This window comes from Pseudorasbora parva, chromosome 1 (assembly GCF_024679245.1).
Source record: "Pseudorasbora parva isolate DD20220531a chromosome 1, ASM2467924v1, whole genome shotgun sequence".
Taxonomy (NCBI): domain Eukaryota; kingdom Metazoa; phylum Chordata; class Actinopteri; order Cypriniformes; family Gobionidae; genus Pseudorasbora; species Pseudorasbora parva.
This window is the reverse complement of record NC_090172.1, coordinates 68653619-68672852: the sequence shown is the minus strand read 5'-3', so window position 1 is coordinate 68672852 and position 19234 is coordinate 68653619. Positions and strand designations below refer to the sequence as shown.

Here is a 19234-nt window from a genome sequence, read left to right as displayed (position 1 = left end):
CAGTATAATCTAAATAGTAAACACTGATGAGACCATATTGATAAACTGTTCAAATGAATAATGGCACCAATATTGGTATCTTTAAACAATTCAACCATCTATTATAACAAAATGAATTAATTATTGCAAATACTTGCACGTTTCAATTGGATTTGCATCTTAGCTTATAAGATTGTATGGTGTATAAGTTAGGGAAAATATCAAACTATACAATATGCAGTATTAATTTAGATAAAAGATAAGTGAAGAGTCATTATTAAAACTCACTCTATTGTGTTTCTCCAGATGTGCTATAATTTCTAGTATCCCAGCAGGAGCTTCCTACAGCTACTCGTGTAATAGGATGGAGGGACGATATGTATCTGTGGATATTCCTGGAACTTCTAAGATTCTTTCTCTCGCTGAGGTGAAAGTCTATGTGGTTTATCCAGGTAATTCATAACAACCTGGTCTAAACCCTTTTCCATGGGAATTTAACTTTTTGAAGCCATTCTCATTCCATTCCAGTGGTTTTTAATATAGAGTGTAGTTCTAGTCTAGAACCAGACAGATCTGGTAGAAATGCATTCGTAAAATTAACTAAATATTTATGAAATAAATAGTTCTTATACTCTTATTTTACAGGTAATTTGGCAGCAGGAGGAAGCGTCACACAGTCATCAACCATTGGCAGCTGGATCGTTGAACAGGCCATTGATTTAAATCCAGGTTTCATACAACCATCGTTAGCGTGCTCGTCAACCAATATTCAGACTAACCCGTGGTGGAGGCTGGATCTTCATAATACTTTTAGAGTTAGTAGAGTAGTCGTCACTAACAGAAAAGATTGCTGTCCAGAACGAATAAATGGAGCAGAGATTCGGATCGGAAACTCTTTGGAGAACAACGGCAACAACAATCCTGTGTGAGACCCTCTTTCAGTGGCTTAATATCCACAGAAATCCCTGATTCCTCAAGGCTGAAAACACAAGTGCAGAAAGAATAAAGTCTAAATGAAGTTTTCTCTGTCTCTCTGTAGATGTGCTGTGATTTCTAGTATTCCAGCTGGTGTTTCGGCCACCTACACTTGTAACGGCATGGAGGGTCGATATGTGAATCTGATCATTCCTGGAAATTCAAAGTTTCTCACATTGTGTGAGGTGGAGGTCTATGGAGAAGGTCTGAACAAACAAACAAAATATGTCCCTTTATTATTTATTACACAAGGTGTGCAGGGAAGACAATATCTGTAACAAATAAAAAATTATTTGTATCTGTATTTTTGTACAGTAAGCCTACAATCGGTTTTCTTCATAGTTATCACAGGAAAAATGTGTTGTATAACTAATCAAATATTTGATTTATTCCTAATATAACATTTATTAAAATATCTTCCAACTGTCAGATCTGGTAGCCCGGATAGCAGTGTTAATTTTGTTATGCCATATGATGGCAAAAAATATTCGTCAATGGCCACTTTTTCTGTGACTAAAACGAGACATTGACAAGCTAAACTAATATCTCATGATAAAAACGAAGTCTTCATTATAGCATACAGTATACTTCATTTTACAGTTTAATTTGAGAAAATCTACCATCATATCATAAACATACAGAAACTCATAGGTATTCATGGCAACCTGTTAAAATAAAAGTCTGGTTTGTTTTGACAAATAATAATAATAATAGATTTTATTTATGACTCACTTTTCATTCCAAAGAATATAAATACTGTTACAGTAGAATGTAGATACGTCTCTATGTAATAATATTAATAGTAACACTAATGTAATAATAATAATAAACTATAAAAACTTTATTTTAAAAGTAATATATCCCAGGATTTTTTCCAATTTTCAAAATAAATAAATAAATAAATAATATTATTTATATATATATATATATATATATATATATATATATATATATATATATATATATATATATATATATATACATATATGAATACATACATACACACACACACACACACACACACACACACACACACACACACACACACACACACACACAAGGTCCTTCTCAAAAAATTAGCATATTGTGATAAAGTTCATTATTTTCCATAATGTAATGATAAAAATTAAACATTCATGTATTTTAGATTCATTGCACACCAACTGAAATATTTCAGGTCTTTTGTGTTTTTCTGCCAATATGGGGTGCTCTGCATACATTTTTAACTAATTATTTTAGCAAATGACTGCAATATAACAGTGAAAAATGTAAGGGGGGTCTGAATACTTTCTGTACCCACTGTAAGTGCATCCCTAAAATAAAGTAAAAACTTATAAAATAAAATATATCTTAATACTGTACTTATTTCACAGCTAATTTGGCAGCAGGGGGAAACGTTACACAGTCATCAACCATTGGCAACTGGATCGCTGAAAAGGCCATTGATTCCAAACCAGGTTTCACACAACCATCGTTAGCGTGCTCATCAACCAATATTCAGACTAACCCGTGGTGGAGACTGGATCTGCGTCATATTTACAGAGTTAGTAATGTGGTTGTCACTAACCGAAACGACTGCTGTCCGGAACAAATAAATGGAGCAGAGATTCGCATCGGAAACTCTTTGGAGAACAACGGCAACAACAATCCTGTGTGAGACCCTCTTTCAGTGGCTTAATATCCACAGAAATCCCTGATTCCTCAAGGCTGAAAACACAAGTGCAGAAAGAATAAAGTCTAAATGACATTTTCTCTGTCTCTCTGTAGATGTGCTGTGATTTCTAGTATTCCAGCTGGTGATTCGTCCACCTACACTTGTAACGATATGGAGGGTCGATATGTCAATCTGATCATTCCTGGAGATTCAAGGGTTCTCACTCTGTGTGAGGTGGAGGTCTATGGAGAAGGTCTGAACAAACTAACTTTTCATTTATTATTGATTTCTTTAATGATTATACATGCTCTCAGCAGTCAATAAAACACACATAGTCGACACTAAACCATGTTCATCCTCACTGCAAGTGAACCTGTATTTTATGGTGTCTGGGTCATATTTTGTTTTACTTTGTGTAGTTTTGTTGATGATTTACTTACCTGTATGGATTTATTCTAAATTATTCTAAATAAAGAAGATATTTATAAGAATGTTTGTAACCAAGCAGATATCGGCAGCCATTGACTACCATAGTATCCCACCCCTCAACTACGATTGATATATATATCTGTGTGTGTGTGTGTAATACAATTTTTATTATGATATAGTAAACTAGGGGTGTCTCCGACTAAGGATTTACACATTCGAATCATAATTTTCGAATCTCTCTATGGTCGACCAATAGTCGAATCATCGGTGTGTGTAAACCATAGACCAGAAAACAATAAACGGTATAAACGGGTTGGGAAGGGCAGGACACTAGTCAGCAGGAGGCTAAGACTATTTTTATTTTACTTTACACACGGCACACAGCCACCACTTTTAATAAAGTGATCAAAACTAGGCTACACTACACATTCGTAAATGAACCGTTCTCTCATAACATTTAAATGCCGATCGAAACACAGAACATCACACAAATATATAAATATAAAAGAACATTTTGATAAATAAACCTAAAAAAATACCTGCCTAGAGAGGAAAAGAACACTTTGAGTGCGTTTATATGCACATTCTTAAGCCAATTGTGCCTATAGGGGGTCGCACACCGGACTGAAGCTCAGCGCCGTCTCTCACACCATGCAGGCAGACGTGAACATTATATCCGCGTGAGCTCAATTTTGAATCGACTTCTGACAGAAGAGCTGCACGATGAGTGTATCTTGTAGCACAGGGTGAAATCAGTATGTGCATTCACGATTTGAGGGAAATATACATTTAATCGCCGCGAACAGCGTGTCGAATGCCGCTGTCGGTGTATTTGTGTTTGATTTTTAAAGGCGCGCGGGTCCGGTGCGAAGCTCAGTGCCCTTAAAGGGGCGATCGCTCACCGCCGCGACACGTCTTTATAACACTAATATTGAGCACCCCCATATTGCCAAAATGGTATGATCCTCGTTTCATAACACCCGCGAAGATTCGACCATGAGATCAGTGATCGAATCCGGTCCTGCATATCGAATCTTCGACTATTAGGGGTCACCCCTATAGTAAACATAATCTTCCAAATATATATTTTTGCATTTAGTAGAAGAAAGAAATTCATACAGGTTTTTAACAACTTGAGGGTGAGTAAATGATGACAGAATGTTCATTTTTGGGTGAACTATCCCTTTCAGGTCCTTGTTTACAGCAAAGGTTTGTGAAGCTCAAATTGAAGTCCAGCTTGAGTCTGTCTGATGCCGCAGCGAGAGCCCGGCTCCTGACACAGGTGAGAGAGAAAGAGAGAGAGAGAGAGAGAGAGAGAGAGAGAGAGAGAGAGAGAGAGAGAGAGAGAGAGAGAGAGAGAGAGAGAGAGAGAGAGAGAGAGAGAGAACACCGAAATCTGAGCAAATTCAAAAAGGTTTAAAGAGATGCGCCTGTTTCAGCTGGAATCTGTTCTGGCGGGAAGAGGGATTTCTGGCGTGAAGCTGCGCTGGTCTCAACTGCCCAAACAGGCAGTGATGCGAAAGGAAGCGGCACCCGGTGAGTGCGTTCAATATAAAAAAACAAAAAAAATAAAAATAAAAAACACTATCAAAACAGAAGAATGACAGTTAATTCAAAATACGCTACAAATTAATTGGGAAACAACATCTTTATAATGTAATGAACCTTTACTTTACAGCTCAATGTGGAGGGAGGAAGTGATGATGGGAAATCTTTTGGATCAATTCTTCAAGCCATCAAGTCTTGTCTTATTTATAGAACATATAAAGTTTAATACAACCATAGTTGATCCAAAGTGCTTTACAATAAAAATAAAGAGAAATAAAGAGAGACGTTACATTACTTGAATATTATCTGTTCCTTTAATGTTGATCACATAAAGTGTTGGGGGGGGTGGAAGGTGGTCTGTGAAGAAGTGGAGACTTGTTGGGGGGTTGGTCGGCTGGGGGGGGGGGAAGGGTGGGGGGTGGGGGGGTGGTGTGGGTGTGTGGTGGGGGGGGGTTAGGGGGAGAGGGGGGGAGGGGGGGGAAAATTGAACTACTGATTCCTGAAAATTCCCAAACACTGAATTTGCTTTAAAGAAATCTGTATTGCATTAAGTGATATTATTTAAGTTAAACTTAATTTGACAATTTAAAGCAGTTGCTATTTATTCATAAATGGATCCTGGTGCCTAAATATGTGGAAGGAGACATCTCCTGTCTCTGTCATGCCTGCTTAAAACTAGGGTTTGTAAGGACAGAGCTGACCAATAAAGAAGATACTCCTTTTTTTCTACAAACTTAAAGGGATAGTTCCCCCTAAAAATGAAAAATAGTACATGATTTACTCACCCTCAAGTCATTTTAGGTGTATATGACAATCTTTTTTCTCATTTATGAAGTCCATAAAAGTGCATCTATCCAGCACATCGTCTATGATTCACCACTGGGGGAGGGCCAGCTAGTTGATGTATGAGAGAATGGCACAACAAAATGTAGGATCTGTGGAGCTCAGTGGTGTATCAGGTCGTTAAGGCACCTAAGGAGGGTGGGGTGGTTTACACCATTGCACCAGCAGATGATGTTGGACAGGTTTGTTGCGTTCATCGCACGGCCTTGAAGGCAAGGCAAGAAAAGTTTATATATACTTATAGCACATTGCATAAACAAAGGCAATTCAAAGGGCTTTACATAGAAAATGTATTAAAATAATGATAACATTGGATGAGAAGTTTGGGCAGCCACATCTCACAACCTTGAAGATGATGTCCATGCTGCTGTCAGACCCTTTTGAAGACCCTGGGACCTAATGAGGAAGATGAGCTAAGATGCGGCTCGCATGTTGCACGGTTACCCGCGTAACTTCTGCCTGAGCTGAGAACGAATTTCCGCCACCAAATGTTCCATCGACCTGGCTCTACTAGTACCCTGCTTGACATGGCAGAGTGGCTCTAGTATGAGCTGTGGTTTCAGGGCTATGACATCCCATCCAACACCCGGGTCTAAGGGTATAGGTATTTGGGAAACGACATGTTAGACTAACAGCTACTGTTGTACATGGGGCAGAAAGCTCCCTGGATGGTAAGACCATGTAGCAAGAGAGTCAGAGCTCCTCAGAGTCCAAAATGAGAGGCAAGATGAAGCCATACTGCCCATATTGTGAGAGTTCAGAACACTTTCTGAATAAGTGCCCAAATATTCAGAAGCTCACAAGAGAAGAAGTTATAGCGTGGATCAATGGCAAATAAGAGATGCTGGAGATGTGGAAGGTCCCATCAATGTGCACAGTGTGATCTCAAAAGACTCATTTGCCAGGGAAAGCACTTGAGAATCCTTCATAATGTGAACACCTGTCTAGCAGCAGAGACACCCAAAGAAGAGAGTTGTTTGGTGAACTCTAGTACAGAGGTTCTTTACCTGGACCGACCATCAGCTTCCAATTGTGTCCTATTAAATGTTGTGAGAATGCTTCTTCGAAACAAGGACTGTACTTTTGACACCTACGCAGTATTGGATGATGGATCAGAAGAGGATCTTGTCCTTTGCAACAATAGAACGAAATGTCCAAACTTTGAAGGGATCATCTGTCTCATTCTGCATATCACCCCTTGCACATCCCAGAAGCTGCTTTAGGCTTACAGTGGCATTTACTTCACCACGTCTTAGTTTGGCAGATCATTCCTATCCCGTTTCCATGCTGAAGAGGAAGCACCTGGCAGGACTACCTATCAAACCACTTGAGCATGGCAAGCCACTCGTATTGATAGGAGCGGATCAACCCCATCTACTCACTCCAGTTGAGCAAGTGAGGTTGGGCCCTCCAGGAGGACTGGCAGCTATCTATTCATGACTGAGTTGGATGCTCCATGGGCCTACTGTTACGATCCTCCCTTCTAGTCTAGGGGCAGGAGAGGAGGGTAACAAAAAGTTGCGGGGAGAGGATGAGAGAACTGCCATCTCCAGGTCCCAGGGCAGACACACATGGCTCAATGACACCAGTTTCAAAATAACAAGATTTATTAAATTAACAATGAGCATTAACAGACAAGACTTCAGGAGGGGAGATGCCAAAACAACACAGTCTTACTCAAGATTAAGGATAACTTACCTCCCATAAAGGAATAAAAGAAAATACAGAAACAATTACCTAACTCCCTTACTACACCAAAAACAGGAGAAAATGTGGGTCTTAAAGCAAAAGGCTTCCACCTCCCTGCAGTGAGAAAATTAAGGAAATAAAAATAGAATGCTGATGTTCACAGACAGCTCACATTGATTTACACTGCTCAGATTGAGTTAAGGGTTAGGAGTGCAAATTTTAGCTGTAACACATAACAGCTCACCTTGCTATACTGGTTATACACAACTTAGCTGAGACACTTCACAGCTCTTTACCTGACACTACAGGCAAAACACTATACACCATATAAGCACACAACAGCACTGGGATCAGAAGATGACAGTCCCTCCCGCAGAGGAAAAACCTCACCCTGCGTCCCAATTCGCATACTATCCATCCTAAATAGTATTCAAAAATAGAATTAGTATGTCCCAAATCGTAGTATGTTGAAAAGAGTATTCCAAAGATTCCCGGATGGTTTACTATTTCCGGTCCGAATTCACAGTATGGATCGATGGGCACTCTAACGGCTGATATTGCCCACAACCCATTGCGAGTTGGACGAGGATTCGATTAGAACTACAAACGCGGATAAAAAGCGTTAAAAAAAACTACAAACATGACGGATGTGCGAGTTCGACGGTTAAGTAGAGAAGTTTAGATAAAGGGGTTTGAGTGACCAACTATCAATATTTAACCTGACAAAAATATATTTATTCAGTGTTGTCACATTATATTTCACCCGCAGCAGCATTGAGAACTTTTGAAATGACACGTTTGGCCATTAACTTTTAAATGCATCATTATATTTAAACTGTAAATACATGAGGAGAGTCTCTGCATTAAAGACCCACAAATGGCAGATCAACGAGCGGCTACATTTCTCTCCGATACGGTAGGAGATTAAACTGAATGTGAAGGATTTGAACTGTGACGAATCTGACGATGATTGACAGGGCAGATAAACGGTGACGGGATGCACGTAACTAAGCGACAGAGTCCGTTAAAGATGGCGAAGTAGTATGTCCCGAAGCTTGCATACTTTTCTGCTACACACTCAAAAGTATATACTTTTTCTTCACAAAAAGAGTACATACTTTTAGGACGTAGTATAAGTAGGCGAATTGGGACGCAGCATCAGTCTCTCTCCCTGACTGGAAATCTCTGGGTTCCTTTGTTCTCCACTTAACGATCTGGAACAGGATTCAGGTGACACTCATGTGCCTGTCAAGCAGACAGTGGGAGGAGCAAGAACAACAGAACAAGCACAAAATAGAATCCACACAAATGAAGAAAATAAAATAAATCCCTACGTCCCTGTGGACGTAACACTACTCATCTTATCCAGTGGATGGCATGCGCATGACAATGTCTCCTTACCAGTGTTTCACCGCAGACAAAAGAGTTGATGAGGAATGTTGAGAAACTTTGGCAGATGGACGTGCTGCCTTTTCAGAGTGACAAAATGGTGGTGAAATCGAAGCAAGATAACGAGGCAATAGAGCTCCTAGAAGCAAAGACAAGGAGGGTAAAGGTTGCTGGAATTCTCAGGCATGCTACTCTGTTGCTAGGGAAATGGCACATGCCCCTGTTCCAAGCATCCAAAGAGATGCTTCTACTGAGTTTGAGGAGTACAGAGAAGCGATTGCCTATCGACCCTTAACGTGTCAAGACTTACTGCGAGGCAATCCAACAGCTAGTACAATCAGTTTAGCCTCCCTCCACACCACAGGTTTGCATCCCATACAATTAACCTCATTTCAACAAGCGGTGTTGACAAACATCTAAATTCCTGTGCAGACACCAAGGCTGTATATAGGAGTAGTATTTCAAAATGCTCTGCTCTAAAGCAAGTTGATCAGCATTAGCCTCTGAACAGGTGGAGGAAGTCAGCCACAGGAAACTAATGGTACCCACATCCACAAGGTGTAATTCCTTATACGAGGCCATTTCCAGAATCATCACAATTCCAATGAATGAGCTAAATCCCCTGTGTGTAAAGCTGGGAATCAAATGCCTCAATGAAAAGTATATAGTACTAATACAGTACTACAAGTATATGTATAACCAATATATGGTACTGCACTGTCATAAAGCCCCTGACCGTAGCACTAGATATCTTACAAGGGGATGAGTGCACCTATGGGGCTTTACTACCAACACTCACAAGCCTGATGTCAAAGATATTTCAAACAGATTCAAAGATATTCTCAAAAGGTTTCAAAGATATTCTCAAATGTTTTTAAGTGCTAAATTACAAATTACACGTTACACAAACCATGAGGTGAAACCTGGCATGTGTGGTATCGCTGGACTTGGCAAAGATTCAGGAGACAAACAATTCACTCCCATGAAAATAAGTTGAGCACACCCAAAGCTATGATTTTTCCACAAGGTGGTGCTGATCCAAAATTTCTCAGGCTCCTTTAGTGCATCATGCTGATGAACCATACCAAGATTTGTAACAATCCATCAATGCATTCTTAAAATAGAGCATTTTAGCGCAATTGAAAATGGCAGACAGCCAAAATGGCTAATATGGGAAAATAAGACATCATTTGACTCGGCATGTTGCCATGAATCTTACAAGACTGATTTTATGAATTTCTTCTTTTTTTTTTTCTTTCTTTTTTTTTTTGACAAACCGTTAAAAAGAAAGAGTTAACTTAAAAAATTTGCTTGTGACAACATGAACCATATTTGGTCTAAATATAATAAATGCAAGGTTTTAAGAGTTACCAGAAAGCTACAGGCCAGAGAGATTTTAACAGGGTTGGAGCAAAACTCTACAGGACTGTGGGGCTCTCCAGGACCAACGTTGGGCCACCTCTGCATTAAATTAAGACCATTTCAAAACTATTATTTGTCTTTCCATTAGGGGAAATGATGCTGAAACCACACTTGTTGTCTTGCTGCTTCTCAGGCAATTATATGTAAGGTAGCAAAATCACACAAAGTTACCTAAAAAAAACAAACTTATTTCTAAGTTGAATGTTCTACAGCAAAAAGCAAGCTTTGGTGAGAACTAAACAAATATTGAATTACTACAGTAGTAATCCCTCACTATAAATGACATCAGAAGTGGAAAATGGTCATAAACTTTTTTTAACATTTACAAACAAACTGACCAGTAACCGCAACTTTCAGATGACACCTTTCTCTCGAACTGTCACCGAATGGAACGCATAGGATTGTGGGATAGCATACATTTATGATGCCTTCAAAAATCGATCAGATGAAGGTCTCTCAGGAGGCAGAGCATGATGCTAACATTGGATTCAAACTTGCCTTGATGCCTTCCTATCTTGAAATGTGTCCTCATTGCAGCCTTTTCCAGTTTTTGGACACAGCCCTTGACTAGCTTGATCAGGTGTTTTTGATTGGGTTGGAAGTAAACTCTGCAGGGCAGGGGCTCTCCAGGACTGAACTCGAGGAAACCTGGTTATCAAAATTTACTTGGTGCTACTGATATCTATCATCTGAGTTTGTAATATGAGGTTAGCTCTTTAATGTAGAATTTTATTTTGCTTTTGTAAAACATCATATCAAGATAGTATTTCACAAGACACTAAAACTATAATCAAAACAAAGAATTTGTTCAGAACAGCATTTAAAATTAAAAACAGATGGCATGTGAAAAAAATATTGAAACTAATTTGAATGTATTCGATTAATATTGAGAAGATACGTTAAATATACTAATATTGAATGACTGAAGTGAGGTCAAATTCTGTTTTACAATTACTGACTTTACATCTCAAAGACAAAAAAACTAAAATAATCTACAATTATGAAAAACACACATTAATGAGGATCACATATTAAGCTTGATAAAAGCCAAGAGACAAAAATTTGACCAAAAAAAAAAAACCTTTTTGCTCCAAATGGATACACCCACTTCACTGTCGATCTTTGTTCCGCCAACATGTCACAACATCTAATCTACATAAAGTCATTTCCTTAGCTTCTTTCCAAAGAAAAGATGATGCAAACTTAATTTACATACAGGCATCACAGTTGTCTGCCTATGCAAATGACAGCCAAGTCTATTGGGGCACAAAAAAGGCATAAAAAAAGAACACCGTAATCAGACATTATAAATAATAAATACAATTCTTGCCAGGTTAATTTGGATAAATCTTGAAAATCACTCAAAACTCATTACATTGGCCTTAATGCTGACGTTGCTACACACCAAACCAGCACAAAGATGCCAGCACAGAGAGAAATTTGGGAAGATTTACATGTAGATTTACATTCATGATTTTTTGACATAAGCAAATGACTTGGCATGCATATTGTCAAAACATGCTTCAAACATGCTAAGTGAGTCTAATCAATTTTAAATAACAGATTTTCCAGCCGAAAATTTACCAACATGACAGGCCTAAGGCCAAACACCCAGAGTCACCCGGTCAGAACTAGGGCTGCACGTTTTCAAGTTTTTCATTAACCGTTAACCGAAGCCCTTAGAGGTTAATACTCGGTAAACCATAGTGTGCGTCAGGGTTATTATTTTTAGTTTATTAATTTGACGACCGCCATCTCCGTAGTGAACGCGCCTATAGAGAGAAATGCACATCATGGATTACCTAATCAGAGTATCCTATTTATTTTCGTTTTAATTTGTTAAAAGACATTTCAAGCTTTCTTAAGATATATTTCATGTCTGTGAGGCCTACGCTGAGTTTCGTTAAATTAGGATGAGATGCGCTCCAGTTCACGAACAATGCAAGTGGCCTGCCTGATTAGGGCATGTAGTAAAATATGCAGCGGAGAACGATTCCCACAGCGTTTGACTCGCGCGGCTGAGCCTCTCCCGGCAGAGAGTTCAAGCATCTGTGGACTTGTTCCTTCAGCTCTGGCCATTTTGCTTTCAGTCCGCGATTATTTTTTTTTGTTTTCTTCATTACAGTTAAAGTAACGTCTGCTTTTCGCTAGTCCTTCACTTCAAACTTTCTTTCTTCTGCTCCGTTATGCACAGTGCGCGCGGCTCCCGCTCTGCTTCGGCCCTAATGCGACTTATAGTCCAGTGTGACTTATGTTATTTTCCTCTTCATGACGCATTTTTTGACTGATGCGACGTATACTCCAGAGTCCGGAGCGACTTATAGCCTGAAAAATGCGGTAAGCACTGCATTGCAATACTTACATTTTGCCCCGTCACTCTCAATTTTAAAGTGCTCCCACGCTGTACTTTTCTTTGCGCGCTTCGAAACTAAGCTGGTCATGACTTCTTCTTGTAGATATTACAAATGTCTGGGAGCGCTCTAGCGGTCTCTAGTGGTGCAAAAATATATTACAACTAAATTCAAAGCACGTCATTGACGCCACTTAACCGAGCAAAATGTTTCACTCGGTTACGCAATTTTTAACGGTTAATCGGTTAACCATGGACCCCCCTAGTCAGAACTGTGACTTAGTCTAGCTAACAACCTGTCTGTTTCCTGAGAAGAGCCTCTTTTCATTACTTGCCTCGAGGTGAGAGATAGCCAGAAGAGGTTGACTACAGAAGATGCAGTAACCAGTTCACCAGACAAAGAGATGGGCATCCTGGGGAGGCTTTTTTAAAGCACTATAGGTACTCTACATTGGGTCCCTAATGAGAATACCTCCAGCTCTAACAGGTGCTGATCTACCACAGGGTTTTCTCGACCTTGTAGACCAAACTCAGCGAGCGGGTTCTCAATAGGGCGATCCTCTCAAACGAGGGAGTACCTACAGCTCTAGAAAAACTGATCTACCAGAGAAGTCTTAAGGGAGTCCCTTGACCATCTGACCAGACACTGTGAGCAAAGTACTCTAACTGCCCCTTATATACTTCTTGTACTAGTATGATGTCATAGGCTGTTGCCAGCCAAATGATTGTTGTGATTTTACAGTTGTTTCAGATACCAGTCACACTGAATCGTTTCCTCATAGTGTCTCAGGACGCAGTGAGAGATCCCTTTCAAACGGGAACTGAACTGAGCAGAACATCAACATCACTGTTTTCTCCAGAGCGTTTGTACCCCGGCTCTTACCCCGGTGATTATGAAATGCTTTGAGAGACTGGTTTTGTCTCACATTAAATCATGTATCCCTTCTGATAATGACAAAAATCAGTTTGCTTATAGGAACAACAGATCAGCAGACAATACTATCTCAATTGCACTGCACGCAGCTCTTACACACTTGGAAAATCCCAACAGCTACGTCAGGATGTTGTTTGTGGACTACTCTTCTGCGTTTAATACCATCAATCCAATAAAACTGGTCAACAAACTGCAAAGACTGGGTCTGGGAGCCCTTCTCTGCCACTGGATTGAAAATGTTCTCACTAATAGACCCCAGCACATCAGGTTGGACCACCACTGCTCTCATAACATCATTGTTAGCACTGGGGTCCCCTAAAGCTGTGTTCTCAGTCCAGCACTGTACTCTGTTCACCTACGACTGTACCTCCTGCCATTATTCAAATACTCTCATCAAATGTGCAGACGATACAACTATAGTGGGTCTCATAACCAACAATAATGAAATTGCATGCAGAGAGGAGGTCCAGATACTAACTACTTGGTGCAAGGAAAACGACCTCATAATACAAAAAAAAAAAAAAAAAAAGATTTCAGGCAAAGTAACAAAAAAAAATCCCATAGTGGTCTGTGTATTAATGGAGAGGAGGTAGAGACAGGCTCAAGTTTTAAGTTTCTGGGAGTTCATATTACTGAGGACCTGACCTAGACTTTAAACACACAACTGCATGGTTAAGAGAGCCCAGTAAAGACTATCCTTTCTAAGGATCCTGAGACGCAACACACTTCCCCAGAGGCTGCTGATCAGCTTCTACCGCTGCACGATAGAAAGTGTTCTAACTTATTGCTGTACTGTGTGGTATTCCAGCTACACCATTACGGAAAAAAGACCTGCAGCGGGTTGTAAAGACCGCCGAAAGGATTGTCGGCTCCCCACTTTCAAATTTAAGTGACATCTATTCAAACTGTCTTCTCACACGGGCCACAAATATCCAGCAGGACCCCTCACACCCTGGAAACTACTTTTTCACTACCCTCCCCTCAGGTAGATTAAGAACTCCGCGAACACATACCAACACAAGTTAATTCTTCGGTTCAATCTTTGTGTGATAAAAAGGCACAAGTTCCTGTAGATATAGCAATACACATTCTCCTTTTTTTGCCAAATAAATGAAAAGCATCATCAATGCCTTCTCTCTCGCTGTATCAAAATATCACTTTCCTCAGAGATGGTCAAGTTCAGTCTGTGCATGATTAGGCTATGATATAAAAATAATAATAATAATAATAATAATAATAATAATAATAATAATACTGTATCCTAAATTGTGGATAATTAATATATCATATGCTGAAGTACATTTCTGGATTAAAAGAAAAAAAACAACAAGAATCGTACAGAACGGAAAACCGTGACCCTAAAACCGTGATACGAACCGAACCTTGGGTTTTGTGAACCATGCTGCCGCTAATATGCTCCTAAAACACAATCATCCGCTGCAGTTTTCATCCATTTTATTTATTGTTTTTGGTACTTATTTAAATGCATTTTTTTAAACAGACTGAGAGTCCATGCTTTTATTGTTTTTGGTTGTTTTGTTCATTTATTGTGGTTATTTTTTATTTTTTATTTTTTGTGTGAAATAGTCTTTAGAAATTAAAGTTTACTGAACTTTGAAAAGGTGTACCTGCATTTTTATGCCATTATCATTATTTTAGATGAAAATGGTCCCAGAACGACAATATTATCGTTTATCGCAATCATTTTTTGGCCAATTTATCGTTAATTATTAAAATCGTTTATTTATCGTTGTTATTTTGACAGACCTAGACACATTTATATGAATGTATACAACATTCACATAAATAAATATGCAGATAAAGCTGTCATACCTGGGCTATGTGCAATAACGGACTATATTAGAAATTATTGGACCATGTGCATTAATGAATGATCCGCATGGGTAAAAATGTGTCTTAAAATTTGGCTAATGGGCTCGGGACACGCATGATCTTTGTGCAATAACTTGTGCTTTTAGTGTATTATATTATGGACTGAATGAATATTTTTGTATTAATTGTTTTTATGCTGCAAATTAGATTGTTCCAACATAATTTCATTGTATAAACATTTACAATGACAATAAAGATCTAATCTTATCTAATCTTGTACAGCAAAAACAAACTTAGTTCCATTATTTTCATGTTACCACTGTAAAGCAGCTTTTTTAAAAATAAAAAAAAATTGCTATGTAAATAAAGGTTACATGACTTATAGACAAAGGGTAGGGTTAGGGTCATACATGGTACTAGTAGTTGTCTCTTATGACAAATCATTGTGACATTTTTAACCTGACTTGGTTTGGATAAGAAATTATTGGTACTGGTACAGACTATTTTGGCATTCATATGTTAGCTTGTTCGATTGTTTATACGTGGATTTGTAAGATGATTTATTTCAAAATAATACCGTTTTTTTTGTCTGAGAAATGTTACAGCTCCAGTCAATGAGAGAGACAGAGAGATGTGGGAATGGAGGAGGAGAAATATGATCATGTCATGACTTTCAGTCATGACTGACTGAAGTTACACTGGTATGTAAAGCTGAATGTTTGCATTATTCATTCTCTCTCTCTCTCTCTCTCTCTCTCTCTCTCTCTCTCTCTCCCTCTCTCTCCTTCTCTCTCCCTCTCCCTCTCCCTCTCCCAGGAACAACTCTCATTCAATGCTCAAATAAAAGCAGAAAGAATCGAGAAGTGAATATGAGGGTTTTCTTCAGGACTCTCTCACTTTTACTGGGTAAGTGAAACATCTTTTCTAAAATCTTGGGTGTTTCTGAAAGATGAGTCTGGAAACAGAATGTAGATCACTAACAGAAATAACTCATTCTAGAGAACACTGAATATTACCCAATTTACCTTTTCTTTCTTAACGTCCTCATGAAATCAAAATTGACCCTATTTACTTTGCTAGCACATATTAACTCCTTACTTGTCAAAGATCATATACGGCTCGCGTTTGATATTGTTTACATTGAACGCTTATTTACAATATCATTTTGTCAAGTAATAAGGTCAATCAGTGCATTGTTTGAAAGATACAAAACTTCAGATTCATCTCTGTATAAGCATTATACAATCGAGATAACTTTGCAACAGTTTTTTTTGTCATTCTGTAGAAGGTAAACAATGTGATCCGAGAACAAAGGGAAATGTAATATTTCGCAAGAATAATGGTGAAATCCACTTTTTTTCCCATGGGAAAAGTCCAGTATACGATGTTCAGAGAAAATGTGTGTCCAGAAACAAGCAAACTGGTAAAAAGCTATAAAACATCTGTTGTGTACATCCTGAAATCTGCTAATCACGAGGGGGCTGTCCTGTTTGTTCAATGAACTATCCGCATCTAGCGCATTATTCAATGAAATGTGACACATCAATGTATTTAGTAGAGTGTCTGGAATGAGATCAGCCCAGAAGATTTCTGATGGAAACTAGCCACGGAATTTTAGAAAAGATTGAAAGATGACATGCTCTTCTGGTGACACATGATTATGCATAGGCAAATCTGTTTGGTAAAAAAAACACCAATGGGAGGAGTCTCGTGTTGTCATCTAACAAGTAGCATCTGCAATGACGAATATGCCCATGTGTGGATTAGCATAATCTCGTGTGCATTACATGGTATTTTTGTTTGCGTAACCATTTGATTCCTGGAAAATTAAGCACACGCCCCTCGTGACGTACAGAGGTTTTCCTGACATCTGTAAGAGTGTGTAAGATAAACAGTTGTGTTTGGTGTATTTTTAATCCTTTTTGTGTGATTCAACAGTGATGTAGTGATAATTTCATCAGACGAGACGAAATATGTCCATCAACAAACATTTTTTCCATGACTAAGATGAGGCGATGACGAGACTGCACCAATGTCCAAAAACGCTGACTAAGACTAAATTAGCATGCATTATTGTTGACAAAAAGACTAAAATGTTTTGCATAAAATAAAAACTAAGATACAATATCTCTTCATTTTCGTCAACATATATTTTTTCCATCACAATGTTCCTTTAGGGGCTCCATATTTATATATATATATATATATATTAGGGGTGTAACGATACGCGTATTCGTATTGAACCGTTCGGTACGCGGTACGGATTATGTAAAGAACGGTTCTTGGTCTAATTAATTAGATTTGGAAAATAAAAAAGTATGTAAAATATAATATGCGTTCAACAAGGAAGCCAATAACCAAAACGATGTTCCTTCACGAGCCCATTTCAGCCAGTAATTCCCTGCTTTGTACTAAAAAACAAAAGCCCAAATAGGGAACCAATTGGCCAAAGCAACAGCGGTTGCTCTGACAACAGACGGCTGGACGTCAAGGGCTGTAACTACATAGAAGATGGGTAAAGTATAGCTCCATTTTTGTTCAATGTAAAAAAAAAAAAAAAAAAAAAAATATTCATACTTTGTTAGTTTAAAAAAATAAAAAAAGGTAATTTATCTGCCTTTTTTTTTTGCTGTATCTAAAACGTACCTGTTAGGGGTTACAGTTTTGACCCATAGACCAGATATGCGAAATGAAGACCAGGAGTCAGGATGTTCAATCATCGGAGAGAACTTTACTGAAGAATAGTTTGCAGTTTCATCAGTAGAGTCAGCTTCAGAGTCTCTCAGGGCGGTGTCAGGCCAGACTCTACTCTACACAAAATTACCACACCAGTTATACCAATTTCAAGGGCATGATTTACATAATTACAAACACATGGAATATTACTGATTGGCATAAAGTCTAAACAATGTGTCACACGAGAATAGATAGGAGATGTTGTTGTTGTTAATCAGGATGTATACATCAGACAATCCCAAGATTGGGGTAGTGTTGACTTCAGGGGAGTCCTAGAAAGACACCAAGAGGTCTAGGGTGTGAGAAAAGAGGTCTAATACATTCCATAGACCTGCACAGAACATGTAACACACACACACAAGACTCTAGGGCACATCTCTCCTCCAAGGTTAGCGCAGCAGTGAGCTTATCAACAGGACAAGATATCAACACCACATGACAAACACATCTCCAGAAAGAAAAGTATGACTAATATCATCTACCTCATTCTATAAAGAGATATAAAGAAATATAAAGACAAAAATGTACTTCTATCAATGGGGAAAATCACACTATATAGATGGGAAGAAAATCACAATTGGGAGACTCAAATCCTCCCACCCCATCCTGTCCTGGGGTTACTAACAACAGGCAGGATTCACCTCTTGGAAGTTCTAACTTTCTCTCCAAGGCCCTGTTGGTCAGGACCCAGAGATAGAGGTCAGGCTATCTATGTCAGGGCACATAGATAGGGGTCAGACTGTCTTTGTCAGACCGTCTCTGGAAAGCAACTTAGAAACCATACAGCAGACATAGAGTCAAAATCATATTAAATAATAGTTAAATGTATTAATGATCACATAAAATTGATTGTCAATAATTCATTATTTTGAAAGGATAATTGATTATTTAATTCATGAGGTTATTAAAAATCATTCAAAAGGATAAGATGCATATGATGAAGATGCATATGATGAAGAGGCAAGGGTGTCGGCCCACTCCCCCCTTCATACCGAACCCTACCGAACCGTGACACCAGTGTATCGTATCGAACCGAACCGTGAATTTTGTGAACCGTTACACCCCTAATACATATATATATACAGTCTTGTTCAAAATAATAGCAGTACAATGTGACTAACCAGAATAATCAAGGTTTTTAGTATATTTTTTATTGCTACGTGGCAAACAAGTTACCAGTAGGTTCAGGAGATTGTCAGAAAACAAACAAGACCCAGCATTCATGATATGCACGCTCTTAAGGCTGTGCAATTGGGCAATTAGTTGAAAGGGGTGTGTTCAAAAAAATAGCAGTGTGGCATTCAATCACTGAGGTCATCAATTTTGTGAAGAAACAGGTGTGAATCAGGTGGCCCCTATTTAAGGATGAAGCCAACACTTGTTGAACATGCATTTGAAAGCTGAGGAAAATGGGTCTTTCAAGACATTGTTCAGAAGAACAGCGTACTTTGAT

General features: G+C 38.7%; 1 protein-coding gene across 1 annotated transcript in view; it reads left to right on the top strand.

Annotated features, from left to right (window-relative positions):
- LOC137075964 (uncharacterized) overlaps positions 1–16991 on the top strand; it is a 40949-nt gene extending 23958 nt beyond the window's left edge. The window contains exons 6-12 of the mRNA XM_067444934.1: positions 286–431; positions 625–904; positions 1019–1158; positions 4228–4319; positions 4477–4573; positions 14021–14197; positions 16984–16991. Of these exons, the coding sequence (XP_067301035.1) occupies positions 286–431; positions 625–904; positions 1019–1158; positions 4228–4319; positions 4477–4573; positions 14021–14197; positions 16984–16991 (940 nt within the window). The remainder of the gene's footprint in view (positions 1–285; positions 432–624; positions 905–1018; positions 1159–4227; positions 4320–4476; positions 4574–14020; positions 14198–16983) is intronic.
- Positions 16992–19234: the final 2243 nt, after the last annotated feature.